We start from the raw sequence: 16120 nt of genomic DNA, 5'->3' as shown, positions 1-16120 counted from the left end.
CATGCAACCCGCAAATATATAAAACTAATGATTTTGTCTGAATAAACACAGTGCCGATAAGCTGCAATCTCTAGCAATCACGGGCATACTAGCGTGTAAGGAAAGGAATTAAAGTACAAGGCAAATTATTCATTACTTAACAGGCAGCACCACATGCAATGATGATCAAATAGCAAATTCCAATATTGAAGTAAAGTGACATTATATCCTTGACTAAGATTAGTACCATGCTAAGTAGAGAAACAGAATATCAAGTACACTGATAATAGACAGATACTTAAAACATAAATAGCAGGCCCTACTGTCTAGAAAGAGCACCCTAACAAATCCACAATTAACAGAGACAGAAAATTTCCACTTTCCATCAAACAAGCTATTAATAATCCATCAGCATTCAGCAATCTATTCCTTGGAAGATTTGTTGATAAGAGACTTGTGAATATGGGGAATTACACCTCCTCCAGCAATTGTTCCTTTAATCAGGGTATCAAGCTCCTCGTCACCACGAATTGCAAGCTGCAAATGCCTTGGGGTAATACGTTTAACCTTGAGATCCTTGCTAGCATTCCCGGCAAGCTCCAAAACCTCAGCAGTTAGATACTCCAAGATAGCAGCAGAGTATACAGCAGCTGTGGCCCCAACTCTACCATGAGCTGTAGTCCTCGACTTCAAAAGACGGTGGATACGGCCAACTGGGAACTGCAGATCACATTACAGAATATCACATAAGAACAAGAACATGTAGCAGACGTCACTTGCCTGAGGCAAACTTGGCTGACACAGTTCAATGGGAAAAAAACACAAGAGAACATGCTAAGTAAACTCAACAAGGTTATGAAGTTCAATGAATATTCATAGCTTATCTCCAACATGGTCCATACCCAAGAACAGAAAGGACAAATTCTAAAAAGAAAGAAAAGTAAATACATAGGAATTCAATTTTACTCGATATATAAGCAACCGCAGTCAACTATCAATCGGTTAAATTGAGCATTCCGTTAATAATGCCAATCATTTAAATTTATAAACGATAACAGAATAAGGTAAATACAAATTGCTAAACCTATATTATCAGCTTGAAAGGCTAATTGATTGGTTTCTCAATCAAGTGATCAACACAATAAAAAAGTTTGACTGGGTTAAATTGCTGCAATCTAAAGCCAGTGAGGTAAACTGCACAATGCACATCGAGTAATGCGAAAGCAGTTTCAATCATAATCAACACATAATAGTATATTCACATTTAAAGTATATGTCCAGACACAATCTAAATGCCAATTACACAGTAAACACACAATAAATGTCTCAAACAAAATTATCACAGTAAGTAGCTTCACAGGAAGAATTTTCAAAGCGAATAGAGTGTCCACAATCACACAAGAAGCAAATATGTACCATATCCGCATGACAAGTTAACAAAGTCAAAGGAGTTTGCAGATCGCAAGCATGCCATCAATTTGCGAAGAATACAAAGTCCCAAACACAACAGAAGACATTTTGCATCAAAGCCTTTCCGTTCTATCAAAACCTTCAAGTTAATAACATCTACTTTACGGCAACATAATTGAAATGGTTACAACGGCAAGAACGACGCAATGCTCGATCAGAAAAAGCGAGCGGAAAAGGAATTGAAGAGAAGGTGGGATCTGAGATACCTGAAGGCCGGCACGAGAGGAGCGAGAGATTGGTTTCTTCTTGTCCTTGTCTTTACTGGCGGCGGCGGCGGCGGAGGTTTTCCCTGTTATCAAACCCTTGGCTCCCTTCCCCGACATCTTTTTCCCGCCAAAACGAGCTCGCAGAAGAATCGCACAAAGAGAGAAAGAGAGAGAAGGCGAATGCGGTCTCAGACTCCAAACCCAAAGGGATTTGATTTCCGGATCAGGATCTTAATCCCCCCACTCTCGCTTCTCTCAATACCAACCCCTTTTTTATTCATCACTCCTCCTTCTGCCCTTCTACTTCTCTTTAATTACATCTTTGCCCCCGTCCCTCTTACTTAACCATACTGTTATCTCCTCAAATTACGCTTCTATCCTTGTAGTCCACAATAGTGTGCCGTTGCAGTTGTTAAAGGTTGCTCGGTAGCTCGTTTGTGACGCTTAAACTTTACTTTTTATTCTTTTTCTTTTGCTTTTGTGCTTTTTTTAATTAATTATTACATGTTTAAGTACAGTTTTTTCTTATCTTCTAACTCTTCTATAAACACATTGAGGATAAATTGTCACAAATCACAATGACCGTTTGTGAGAAGCCCGATTTTATGTTTTTGCGCTTGCAACGAGATGGTAACTGGTAAGGATCGCCAGAGTGCGTCAACATTCGTTGCACCCTCAGTACCTGAGTCCTTAGTGAGACTGCGTGCTTGTGTGTGTCTTTTCTTTTCTTTTTTTTCCCCCTCTTTCCGAAAGTCCTCAGTTTGCTTACCACAATTCGTTAAAAAAGAATCAATTCGTTTAATATGATGATTGAGATAATTACTATAATAAGGCAGGGTAACTGTTATAATATTCTATCATATGATACTCAGCTATCGAACCACTAAAACCTATATATCATTTATTAATTGTCTATAAGCTTTTCTGAGTTTCCTATACTTAATCTAAGCAGATGAAAGAAGAATTAAAATGACAAAACTCCATAATTTGTAAAACTAATCCAAACACAAATAGACTAAACTCTAAAGTCACTTCAATGGTCATGATTTTTGAACAAGTATACCACGTCCATTCCTATATCCCCAAAACTCCCAAAATAGAGTTGAAACGAAAGCAACCATAAAGCTTCTAGAACAAGATCGTTCAGTTCAGTAAATGTCCAATACAATCTAAAAATTTACAAAATGTAGTTTACTATCAGCTATATAAAGTAGGTCTCTTGATATAAGAAAACCGACACTCTGCCAAACAAAATGTGCTTATTATTAGAGCATTACTCCTCCCCTGCCTCTTCCTTCTCTTTGGATTTCCCCTCATCTGCAATATGAAATCCCTCAATCTTGCGTGAAACCTCATCCGCAGTTACCTTCACCTTCTCAATTGATCCATTTGCAGGTAAAGCCTCCGAGTCTTCCTGAGTCAATGGACCTGTCTGCCATATTCTGATGGTTCCGTCCTCAGATCCTGAGGCATATGATTCTCCTCCGGGAGAGAAACGGACACAGTGGACAGGACCATGGTGGCCCTTGTTGCATGCTGCCATTCAAATAGATCATCAAAAGATTTATATACATAACACAAGAAGGTTAAGAAAACTAATGGTCAGTAACTCACCAATCTCACTGCCTGTATGGAAATCAAACACACGAACCCACATGTCTTCTCCTCCAGCAGCAAACTTGTTCCCATACTTTGGCTCCAAGGATGCAGATTCCACCGTACAAGGCATGTCATAGCTCTTTACTAATCCATAGCTGAAAAACAAAGGTAACATCATGTACCCATTACACATATTTTCATGAAAAGATGTCAACAACACCTGAACTTACTAATTAGCATCCCAGAACTTCACACTAGAACCATCAGCAGTTGTAATATAACGGCCATCCTGACTCACTTCTGCACTTGTAACAGATGACTTGGTTTCAAGTGTCTGTACTATTTTACCACTTCTTATATCCCATAGCCTGTCAAATCAGCTAGATTCAGTGCAAAATACAGCAGTGTTGCTAGATTTATAAGTTAAAACAAGAAAAAAAAAAATTAAAACCACGTCTTCAAAATCAAATGGGTGGTAAATGGGCATGTACCTGACTCCACCCATATCAGTACAAGAACTCAATATTGTCTGGTCACTATGAAGCCATGCAACAGTTCTCACTGAACCAGGAGATTTATCAACTTCCCTGGGTGGTGCATCAGGTCGATTCAAATCATAAATTCGGAGAATTTTCTCAACTCCTCCAGTGAGCAAAAGGTGTGTATCCTGATCCAAAGTATACAAATAACACATCAATACATATGAAAACAAAGCACTTAAAGGCAAGACCCAGATCTTGAACACTTGATGATATCCCTGATGATATCCCCAAATTCAAATTATCTATAATATTAAGTAAAGGCATTCAGGAACAGAATTTTAACTACACATAACCTATTTCGACATGACAAGATTGGATTTGACAAAAATCACCGTAGAATATCCATTTGAAATTTGGAAAAGTAGATCTTTGAAACTAGGAATGGAAGTAATGATACCATCCGTCTAAATATAATATTGGTAGTTAGATTTAATAAACTATTGTGTGTTGATGCTTCAAAAATCATTATCCAATCTCCCTTTTTTATGATTCATTTATGTCCATTTAGTTTTATCATTTTGTAAATTGTAACCAGTGCATCATTTCTCCTTATACAGAAAAGTATATCAACATAAACAGTAATCAATATGAAAATAATGACATCACCAAGCCTACCTCAGAAAAAGCACATGCTCGAACAATATGTTTATGCTCAAAAGAATGCAACTCATCTCCTGTTAATGCATCCCAGACTTTCCTGCATGAGGAACAAAGATATGTAAATGTTTAATAAATCCGCAACAATCTCTACAACATAGTGTAAAGCCAGAAACTGTTGGGTCTAAATCGCACTGCAAATAGCAAGCAACGATAAAAAATTAAAAGAAAAAGCACAAATGCTTTGACTCACACATATAACTAAAAGACAAGATATAATAATTATTCGCCTATATACAATCATCAACTTGCCAAGACAAGAACAAGAAATCTAGCAGCTAGCACAATGATTAACATAACTGTCTCAATCTATGATCAAGTTTCTAAGGTAATAAATAGCTAACAACTTATGAAAAACAAATACTCCCTCCGTTTCATAATAACTGTCACTCACTTTTTTGGTTCACTGAAAAACTAATGTATGTAGACTTTGGCATTGACTAAATATATTAATTTTTCAATGAACCAAAAAAGTGAAAGTGACAGTTATTATGAAACGGAGGGAGTGTAACATTTTGTCATGTAAACATCTTGGACTAACGTCTCTACTGGATCTCATATGACACATCAACTATATATATTTGGGGTTCAATTTTCTATCTTCATAAAGCTCAACTATACGAGTGAAATCCAGTATCAAATAGCATATTTAGAATTTGAAAAGATAAAACGAACCCAACATTGGCTTTTCAAATCTTAAACAATGATAAAGTTGGTAACATTTATATATATGATATTACGAATTAATAAATTTTTATTTCTTTCAATCTTCAATTTCATTCATATGTATGTTATGTATATGTTTGTGTCTGTGCGTCATAACAGTGTGCACTGGCAAGAAGGTGAATGCAGAAAAGGGGGAACAATCAGTCCCTTTTTGTTCAACTAAATAGGATGTAACTAATGTGCACTGAATCAAATTTAACAATCAGTCCCTTTTTGTTCATGCAGGTTGAGCTTAAAAGAAACCATCTATAGGCACACCAAAATGTAAACGAGCAGTGACTAAGCTTAATAACGAACAAGCTTAACAATAACATACGTTGAAAAATCAGCAGAAGCAGTAGCAGCACGCAACGCATTAGTATCCAAGCAGCAACTCCACACCGCACCTTTGTGCCCTTCAAATGTTCCAATCCAATCCCCAGTCTCTCCATTCCTGAGCATAGGACTAGAATCTGAAAAACACAGGCAAAGCACACATATCATCACATCATCATCATCATCCATACACGACAAAATCAACATTGACAATAATTAATAATATCAACACACACTCCAAAAAAAAGGTAGAGAAATCAGGAAACATAATAATCCGTTCATTCAGCTACACTAATACGGATTTCACAAGTCAGATCCATAAATTACAACTTAATTTACACACACGAGATCATTTCTAAACAATTTACGATAAATCATTGAATACAATGAATTTAACGGGAAGGTGATGGTGGAAGAGAGTGAGAGAGAGTGTGTACCCTTGCTTGCACTGATGAGAAAGAAGCCATCGGGAGTTACAGGACTGTAGAAGAGATCAACCACCGGGCGAGAGTGACCATGGCAAACAAGAGGAACCGCAACCTTTTTCTTATCCATTCTCCCAAAAACGATTTAATATACCACTACCTGAACCCTACTCTGTGACGAAGATCCAAACACACCAATAAAAAATAAAATCCACGCGGTTCTTGCCGCGCCTCTTTTTTTTCCTTTTGGTTTAACTCCAATTGCAACAATAGAATATTAGATTATAGAAACCCTAAATCTACGATTCGAAAAGGAAGGGGGCAATCAGTGTAGAACAATTAATTCCAACGAAAGCGCTATATATTGATCAAAGAAGTGAAGTAATTCTGGTGTATTATGAATTCAGTGAGAGTATATTAAACTGAGATAGTATAACATTGGACACAGCCGCCTCATAAGAATTCCAAACCCTGTGAGCTGAGAAAAGATGGAAACAGAGAAACTTTGGATCCAAAAAGGAAGAAAGCAAAACCGAATTGTAACGAAATTATGATAAACAAATTGATAGTAAATACAATCTATGAAAATTAATTTTAAAAAATAAAAAGATAAGGGGAGGGGAGCGGAAGCGGAAGAGTGCAGGCAGGGTTTGTCCAGGAAGGCAGTAGGCACGAGGCGAGGGAGAAATGGGTGCGGATCTGCCTTCTTGTAGTGCTTCGAGAACGGGGAATGGATGAAGAGGATCAATGAAATGTGGACCCCACCGCCTCCCCAAGACACAAGGAGTTCGTTCATTAAAGACCTAAGCTAATTAGCTAACATAATAAGGGTAAAACCGTAAAAGTAAAACATTTGCTTGGGTTAGCAAGCTAAATCAGAACCCTTTTTTTTTATTGGGCAACCAAACTCAAAAGTGGTTGAATCAATTCGGTCAAATCAACTGGTGCGCAATATACACAAGAATATCTTTTCTATCTTCAGTAATTTATTGACGAACGAATAAATTTTTAATAAAATTTAAATTCAGGATGAATTAATTATTGGACCATCGAATTAGAGAATATGATAAAAATCAAAAAGAAAAAGTATAGGTGACAATAAAAACTTTTTATTTTTAATATTAAATAGTAATGATATTTTTTTAAAATGTGGATTGTTGGAGTATTATTCTTTTAGAGGTATACAAATTGGACCGTCTAATTTATGTTAAAAAAAATTAAAAAATTTGAGATACAGAAATCAGACCCTCCAATTTGTATACTCTCTACAATTTTAAAAAACACAAAATTAAAATATTAAGGAATATTACTACTTTTGCTTCCATAACAAAAAAATAGCCGAACAACAATACTGGTGAACAATACGAATAATGAGGTTAAAAAAGTAAACTATTTTTTAAATTTTAAAAAATCAAGTTTTGCAATATTGATCAGTTACACGTTTTTTCTCCTCTTAGCTCTCACCATATTTTCTCTCACTCTCGGTGGACCTTCCACACAACAAAGCCAGCCATCGTCGCACACCCACAGCCAACGCCGCCTCCCTTTGCACCAACGTCCAACCAGCCCCCCAAGCCACGCAAATTTTTTTTCCCACAGCCCACAACCCGTGCACCGTGCAGCCCCCTGTAGGTCACCGTGTTCACGCACTGTGCAGGCCCTGCAGCCCACGGCGTCCACCATCGCCGCCTCATCATCTCTGACTGATCTGCCTTAATACACGGGAGAGTTGCGGCTGCTGTTTCATACGTACGTGACCTCTCACAACCATTTCAATGGAGGCCAATTCTGTTGAACCTATTTGTCTCGCGCCAGCTTCTTTCACTGACGACATTACCACGCATTCAATCGACAACCTTCTCAATTCGTTCGACGGGGAAGGTGAACAGTCTAACAAGATAGCCAATGTATGTTGGTTCTTTCAGACATATGTTTATTTTCATATAAATTAGATGGTTATTATAAACTCAACATTCTTAACCCATAATGATATTCTTTTACAAAACTTTGGATGGTATTCTTGTCCGTCCATGTAGTAATTAGTGAAAGTGTAATATATAATTAGATGCTCCCCTAAAAAAATTGTTTCAATTTTTTCTATTTAAAAATAATTACATTTTTAGAATGGTGGGATGTCGGAATACTACGTACTAGTCAGTAGTTACTACTTACTAGCTTTAGCTTGCTTGCTTGTTAGGTTTTTATAACTTATTACAATGAACCATACTTCAAGTTCTAAAGAAGATGAAGATGGAAATTTATTTACTGGAGCTGATAAATTGTTACATTACCTTTTTAATATGTTACCCTGAAATGTTTTTAATATATGTTTAGTGTTAAATGAGAAAATTATGCCCATGGTTGCGATTAGAATGTTAAGAATCCCCACCCGTATGCTCTCATTCCATGCATGCACTAACAAATGTGGCTAATAATGAGACTTTTCACAGCATAGTAGAAGACTCTCTTTTAGTTTGTGTAGTTATATTTTATATGTAGTGAACTTATTCATTCTCTATATAAATAATTAATATAAGCCTAACTAGTTAGGTGGCACCTTGTATGAGTATATGTCTCATTGTTATGATTTCTTTTAATTCATGTATAGTAATAAATTTTATTATGATATTTTTAGATAGAGTATTAATAAAATCTATTTAGTTGATATTTTATTATAGAATCTATTTAGTTTGTGTATGTTTGATTGTAGGCCATATAATGTACAGACATTACTGAGTTGGGATGTAATGACACGGATCTTGTTGCTGAGATTTGAACTCTAGTTTGTTGTTTTTTTTCATTAACCACATGTTTGAAATGACCATTAATCGTCGTGTTCATCGAATGATGTCTGTTTTAAACTAATTCGCAGTTACCAGATCATAGTTGCCTTGCTCAAGATGAAATACCAAGAGTTGGGATACGATTTGAGCATTTGAAGCTGGCCCAGAATTTTTATGCAAGCTATGCAAAGAAAGTTAGCTTCATAAGTAAGATACGGCCCACAAATTTTGACAGTATAACAAAGCAACCGATCAACCAATCTATTCATTGTAATCGGGAGGGTTTCTACGGGTCTCGTGTCAAAGCACTAACACGGAAAGACACGACTGCAGCTGTGGGGTGTAGAGCAAGAATATATGCAAAGTTTGACAGGAAAAAGTAAGATTAGGTCTTGTTGAAGGTTGAACTAACACTCGCACCCGTGTTCAACTAAAAAGGTGGTGCACTACCACGAGAATAAGGAGTTGACAATGCATGTAAAGTGTGTCATTGAGGTTAATGATGAGGCGAACATTCGATCCAACACGACCTTTCTAGCATTGGCTAATGAAGTTGGTGGGCCTTCGAACCTGGACTTCTCAGAGAAGGACGTCAGGAATTACATTTCATCAAGACTCCAATCCACAATGTCAATGTAGATGTCAAGGAGATGCTGAATTACTTTATGCGAATGAAGGAGTTAAATCCAAACTTCTTTTATGCAGTGAATGTGGATGGCGATTATAAGTTTACGAGTGCAGTTTGGGTGGATGCAAGGTGTAAGGTGTCTTATGAATACAATGGAGACATGGTGTCATTTGATACCACATATAGCACAAACCGGTAAAATGTATTTTCATTCACATTATTTAATTATTTTGTTATTTTGTATTAGTTGGATGTTTCTAAATGTGGTTGTTCTTCCTTTAGTCATGGATTGCCATTCACCGTTTTCATCGGTGTGAACCACTATGGTAAGTCTACTTTGCTAGGCTCTACTCTACTAGGCAGCGAGGAGATTCCGAGTTTTGAGTGGGTGTTCACACAATGGCTGTAATGCATGAAAACTGCACCGCAGGGCATCATCACAAACCAAGGCAAGTCTGTGTTTGGTGCAATTAAAAAGGTCCTCCCCAATACACGCTACCGTTGGTGCATATGGCATATAGCAAAAAAGATACAAAATAAGCTTGGAGGTTATACTAGGTTCAGAGAGTTGAATGCTAAGTTAAATCACATTATATGAAACTCTAGGTCGGTTGAGGATTTTGAGGATCATTGGGCTGAGTTCATCGATGAGTTCAACCTACATCACAACAGATAGCTATCAGGTTCGTGTCTTTTAAGTAAAATCATGTGTCGTAAGTGCTTAGATGTTGTAGTGTTCTTGTATTCTGTTATGAGAATATGTTCCTTATGCATGGTTTTGTTTTTGGTGATTTTTTTTTATAGATCTGTTTGAGGAACGACACATGTGGGTGTCGATCTTTTTCAGGGGTCAATTCTGAGCTTCCATGAGGAGTACGCAGAGGAGTAAGGGTACGCATTCATTCTTTGGTGGATTCTTAAATTGCAAGACTAGCTTGGTCCAGTTCGTCCACAAGTTTGACAATGTGCTAGGAATCAAGGAGCAGAAGGAACTGGAGGATGATGTTGCAGACTCGAGAGGTATAATCCCATGTGCAACTAGATCAGCCATTAAGAGACAATTTCAATAAGAGTATGCCAACGATATGTTTAAGGATGTCCAAACGGAGTTTGGCAAGAAGGCTGATTGCAATATTTGTGCCGTTTATGAACAGGGTGACTCGGCTTGGGTAAAGGTGGAAGAGGAAATACTAGTCTATAAGACGACCTGGTATGTTACGTACGACGTCCATTTTGACCATTCCACTCACGCGGTTCGATGTGATTACAACTTGTTCGAGAGTGCAGGTATATTGTGTTGCCACTGTCTTGTAGTACTTTCATCTTACAAAGTGAATGAGGTGTCTTCCTGCTATGTTCTTCCTCGTTGGAGCAAGAACATAAAGTGCAAGCACACCTACATTAAGAGTAGCCATGACGTTAGCTATTCAGATGAAAGCTACAACATATTCAGAGGGTTCTGTGCATATTTCTACAACGTTGCGCAGGATTTTATGGATTGTGACGATGAAGTAGACATGTTGTATACTGCTCTGGATGATGTAAGGGCCAAGCAAGTAGATTACCGTGGCAGGATGCGAAATAAGACCGTCGCTAATGCACACAATAGCATCGCCACAAAGACTTCATCTGTGGTGGACACAGAGGACATTTGGGGTCCATCAAAGGTAACCACAAAGAGTTGTCTAAAAGGTAAAAGGCTTGGATATAAGTTGGATAAATCGATTAGGAAATCCATGCAGAGAAAGCGGAAGAGTTCATGCAAGGTATATATCAGAATTAAATTAAAAGTTCACCTTTACTATATGTTTGATTATGTCGATAGTGACTTGTTTTTGTTTAAGTTTGTTTCTTTCAAGATAATCGTGTAGAATCTGGTGGGAAATATAGATTTGGATGCTCCCACTCGGCAGATTGCTCAGCAAGGAGTTGGTGGATTTATGTCCCTATTAAAATTATTTGACAATACCTAGAGTGTTTATGATACAGAATCTTTTATGTTATATTAGAGGTCCCTTTTGTTAGGTGTTACAACTCAATATATATGTTTGATGGTTATTTTTTTGTTTGTGTTGTCTATGGTAAAAAAATTTTGAAACTGGTATTATGTGGCCTTAGCTTCTTGCTACGTGCACGTGGCCGACGTTTTTATATTTTTTTGATGTGGTTGTAGAATAATGTTTAAATGAATACATGCTGTATAACCTTGATGTTCTATTCAGTAGGTTATCGGATGGTTAATTTAACTGGTCTCTGGATGGTTATTTGAAACAATCTCGATGTATTATGTGTGAGTACTTACAAGTAGTAATATCTGGATGGTCGTTTTAGTAGGTAATTGGATGGTTATTTTTATTGGTATTCGGATGGTTAGTTGTAACATGCTTGAGATATTGTGTGTTACTAGTAACAAGTAGTATAACCTGGATGTTCAATTCAGTATGTTAGCAGATAGTTATTTCTATTGGTTCTTGAAAGATTATTTGTAATGTGATTGGAATTGTGTGTGTGATCAATTACGAGTGGCATGGGCTGGATTTTCGATTTAATATGGTAACGAGTGGTTATTTTTATAGTGTCTGGATTATTATTTCTAATAGGCTTAGCATTGTGTGTGTGATTATTTACATGTAGTATAAGGTAAAATGGTAAATGTTCGATTCAATAAGTTAAATGATGATTATTTCTATTGGTATCTGAATGGTTATTTCTAACAGGATTAGCATATTATGTTTTATTAGTTACAAGTATTATAATTTGGATGTTCGATTCAATAGGTTAGCAAATGATTATTTCTATTAGTGCCCCGATGGTTATTTCTAATAAGCCTAGCATAGTTTGTGTGATTTAGCTACAAGTAGTATAAGGTGGATGTTCGATTTAATAGGTTAGCAGATGGTTATTTCTATTTTTTGTTGTAATTCAACATGTATGTGGATGGATACTCTTATTACCTGTGTTGCTCTTTACTATTAGCTTTTAGGCAGCGTTAACATCATGCAAGAAAATCAGAGGATTTGAGAAACTAATAAACCATATAAATGTTATTTGCTATGAAAATTTACCCTGTCTGTTGTAACAAAACTCCACCCGAAAGACACAAAAATAATCAGACAAAAAATGAATGTCTGGTTTGAAAACTAAGTACATCTATTGCTTTTTCCTTTTTCAGTTCTTCCTTACAAGTAATCCTCCCACTCTTTTCATCAATGTCCTTGTGCTTAGTGCTGTATATGGTGATTTAACCACTTTTTTCTTGTTTCTTTGATGGTTGCGACGTACATGTCCATCATTTTGTTCCAACAAAGATCGCACTTACTCAGTTGATTCATTATGTGCTCCCATGACAATATCCAACATTAGCTCCTGACTCATTGACAGAAGCATTTCCTGTATGGTGTTTACAACGTCAACGCGTCATTTAATGTATCAAAGTAACATGAAATGGTAATAACAAATTAGAAAGAGATCGACCGGTTAACTTACATCATTTCATTCATCTAAGTTACAATCTTCAGTCCATGTCTCCATGAATTTAATGGCATAGATGCCACAATCTCAACTACATAATCAAGTAAAAATGATGCTATCACTAAAATATCAATGTTAAAACCACTACTAATGGGTACATTTGTTGGGTTTGTTGCTTGGTACTACTTACCAGTTTGGTTGCATGGGGACTTTGACATATGCACACCTTGGGCCGTTCGTACTTCAGTCATATGTCGGGATGCCCACTTTAGCCATGTCTTCAGTTAGCCGTCCCTATAAACCACTCAGTAATATCTCTTCAGCATATGTTTTATGTGATTCGTGTATTCATAAATAACGCTTAAGGGGTGTTTTAACTTACCGCATATGCTTCTAGTTTCCTCCGTGCATCGACAGATGCCTCATCACGAATACTATCGATTACTAACACCCCTTTTTTTGCCACGTCAAATACATACAGCCACCAATATCCTTTTGAACACATTAGAATAAACCACTGCAATAAGAATTCATGAATAACAACAGGGTCAAATATTACCCGCATGGTGTACCATGCATGACAAACAGATCAAACCCTTCACAATTGAAACAATCATCCCCATTCACGGGAACCAATAGAAGATACAACTGCCATCCCAATTATAATGAATACTATTCAATAAGTCAGTGACGAAAACACATGAGGAATTGTCTAACATATTCAACTAACACCTAGCAAAGTATGCAGAATAATTCACACGGACAAATACGTTCTTGTCTAAATATGCTATACCATGCAAGACATGAAATACAACAATGTCTCACCCATTTTCTTTTGGCTGCGTCTACTTTCTTAAAGAATCTGGTATCCTCTCTAAAATTTGAACCAAAGCCCTCATACACTGAAACTGGCCCGCTATGAAATGAATCGAAGTTATGCTATCGTATCACTGTTTCCTGTTGTTAGAGCATCAGTCAATTATAAAGTGTCAACATTAAGATGCAAAAAAAGTATATTATTCATACCAATATTCCCAGACACACACAGTATAAATCACGTTTAAATCTCACGGGCAATGCATTATTGAATGTATAACACATCCATTGAATGATCTGCGATGTAAAATTAAGAAGCACGATATAAAGTGTACGAAGAACACAATGAGTGAAACTAGAACATATAGATTAATCACTTACATTGTTGTTGATCCAACCACGTGCTTTCACTGACCATAGATCCTTCCCCAACAGCCGAAGATGCGGCCTACTTTCGTAGGTTGCCAATGGCGCCTCTTTGTTGAAGGAAGAGTTCAGAATCCAACCTCGAACTATGTCCTCCTTATCCTCTCCTAACTTGACATCCTTAAGACTTGGATGTACTGCTATGATAGGAGGTGTGGCCGGTGACTTCTCAAGCTGTGTCAAGCCAAGCGAAAAGCTAAGCCTTCCAAGACTCGGGATCTGACAGAGTGACTTCTTCGACATAACGGTCTTCAGGGGTTCCATGTTTATTGGCTTGGTGTACCTACTCTATTCAACTTTTAACAATATTTCCTCCATTTCTGAACACTGTACAAAGTTCAAGTCAAAGTCTTTGCATCGAAAGCAACAAAGTTAGATAACACAGTTAGTACTCAGATTGAAATCACATGATGATCAAGATACGGCCAATTTATATCTACAACAGATGTTAACTGATAGAATTTGTCTGTCAAAATCGTATTCAGTAACTTGCACAAGTGCTGTAGAAAGTGTAATTGGATCCAATTGCTGCGCATCTGATGGTTTGGCATCTTTATTTAGCTGCTCTCCAGGCGGGTTTGAGTTATCTTGAAATAGCCGACGCCTTCTTTGAGCAATTGGCACGTTATCGTCATCGTCGGAGTCGACAACAACTACAGGTCTCTCCTTGCGCCTCAGGGCAACACATGCTGTACTACTGTCTTTACTGGATTTTCCTCTGACGACGGGCAGCTTTCTTCGCGTGCCTATCTTACTTTCCTGGGTATGGAATATCGACCGGGTTATCAGGTTATTAGAAAGAAACAACTATGTTATAAACTCCGCATACAAATCAACGACCACAATAGAAAATTCAATTCATAAAAAGGCTATCTTGGTTCCTAGATGAACCTATACATCACTATGTCAATATCCATTCCAAATACAATTAGATTTGAACATCCAATACATCTAACACGGCATAAAAAAATATTCGGCACCCAACCCCAACAACATTTACATAAAATCAGAGTAATTAATTCATGAAGCCAACCTATATCTACAAGAATATGAACTCACCTCTTGTGCCGTTGTATGCTTTCAGGAAGTTTTGATTCAAATGGCCTTGATGGCATTTGTGCTGGTTTCTTACGGTCTCCGCTTGTAACAAATCCCTCCTTGCATTCCTGTGTACATTCAGCAAAAAATTCATATAACAATTTTACTGAGTTTGACATACAATTACACTAATGTTAAACCTAGAAAACTTCCAAACACTATAGGAGCATGCCTCCAGTTGTGCAATTACTAATAAACACTTTAAACTAGCATATGATCTAACCGCCTATGTCTTTAATATTGTACGTACTTTACATTCCAACAGACACATTACCTTGTGAACCGGTCTAGTCCTGCATTCTCTCTTTTCGCTCTTTTTTTATGTGGATTCTACACCCTTCATCTTGGTTTGAAATTTGGGTTCCTCGCAAACTTTTGCTCTATTTCCAATGCAACCCTAATATGGAAAGGTCAACTGAGGTTACAAAGTAATCATCCGAAATCCCATGTTGGAAAATTCTAACTGTTTTAATTGGATTAGAATATAAAAGAGAATAAATTGTCTAGCTTAGTACCTCATCAACGACATTACTTGCCTTTTTTTAAGTTCTGAGGCAGTCCATGCAGTCACCCATGGCTCTGGTTCTCGACACTGCTCTAGTGGACCATGTCTCAAACGCTGAAAGTACAACAATTTGATGGAAAGGTTGAACGTTTAATTAGTTCAACATAACCACAAGTAGGATAAATAAATAGTTTAACAATTAAACTTACCATCAGGGCAAACATGCAGCCACCACAAGTTTCAAGCTTCTTATTTTGGTGTTTTTCTATCGATTTCCCTAACCACTTGAATGTCTTATGTGCCTAGTTGAATTTGCTAGGATCTGAGACATCTAGAATCGGAGGTATGTGCCACGGAGAAATGGTTTGTTGACTGGTTGGGCATAGGAACATCTTTAAGACCACCAATATGAAGTGCCTCCTAAAATTCATCCTATCCACTTCTGTGTCCATAGGGCAGCCATAAACAAAGTCG

General features: G+C 37.1%; 2 protein-coding genes across 2 annotated transcripts; both read right to left on the bottom strand.

Moving 5' to 3' along the window:
* Positions 1-159: 159 nt before the first annotated feature.
* LOC130973577 (probable histone H2A variant 3) lies at positions 160-1918 on the bottom strand. The gene is made up of 2 exons (XM_057898180.1): positions 1656-1918; positions 160-699 (listed from the first exon to the last, which is right to left on the bottom strand). Exons 1-2 carry the CDS (start codon positions 1770-1772, stop codon positions 403-405), a joined length of 414 nt encoding a protein of 137 aa, XP_057754163.1. The 5' UTR covers positions 1773-1918; the 3' UTR covers positions 160-402.
* A 615-nt stretch (positions 1919-2533) lies between these two features.
* Positions 2534-6659, bottom strand: LOC130973571 (uncharacterized). Its single transcript, XM_057898167.1, has 7 exons — positions 5932-6659; positions 5496-5631; positions 4412-4493; positions 3746-3921; positions 3485-3622; positions 3270-3409; positions 2534-3191 (listed from the first exon to the last, which is right to left on the bottom strand). Exons 1-7 carry the CDS (start codon positions 6047-6049, stop codon positions 2929-2931), a joined length of 1053 nt encoding a protein of 350 aa, XP_057754150.1. The 5' UTR covers positions 6050-6659; the 3' UTR covers positions 2534-2928.
* Between the last annotated feature and the right edge of the window lie 9461 nt (positions 6660-16120).

This window comes from Arachis stenosperma, chromosome 1, assembly GCF_014773155.1.
Source record: "Arachis stenosperma cultivar V10309 chromosome 1, arast.V10309.gnm1.PFL2, whole genome shotgun sequence".
Classification (NCBI taxonomy): Eukaryota; Viridiplantae; Streptophyta; class Magnoliopsida; order Fabales; family Fabaceae; genus Arachis; species Arachis stenosperma.
Note: the sequence above shows the minus strand (reverse complement) of the source record. Positions and strands in the feature narration are given on the sequence as shown.

What these genes read in the sequence shown, in the direction of transcription:
- LOC130973577 (XM_057898180.1), bottom strand. Translation starts at nt 1,772, where the DNA reads ATGTCGGGGAAGGGAGCCAAGGGTTTGATAACAGGGAAAACCTCCGCC. An exon ending in CCTCTCGTGCCGGCCTTCAG is followed by an intron (nt 700 to 1,655) that starts GTATCTCAGATC and finishes TGTGATCTGCAG; the next exon opens with TTCCCAGTTGGCCGTATCCA.
- LOC130973571 (XM_057898167.1), bottom strand. Translation starts at nt 6,049, where the DNA reads ATGGATAAGAAAAAGGTTGCGGTTCCTCTTGTTTGCCATGGTCACTCT. An exon ending in TCTCATCAGTGCAAGCAAGG is followed by an intron (nt 5,632 to 5,931) that starts GTACACACTCTC and finishes TGTGTTTTTCAG; the next exon opens with ATTCTAGTCCTATGCTCAGG. An exon ending in CCATACAGGCAGTGAGATTG is followed by an intron (nt 3,192 to 3,269) that starts GTGAGTTACTGA and finishes TTTGAATGGCAG; the next exon opens with CATGCAACAAGGGCCACCAT.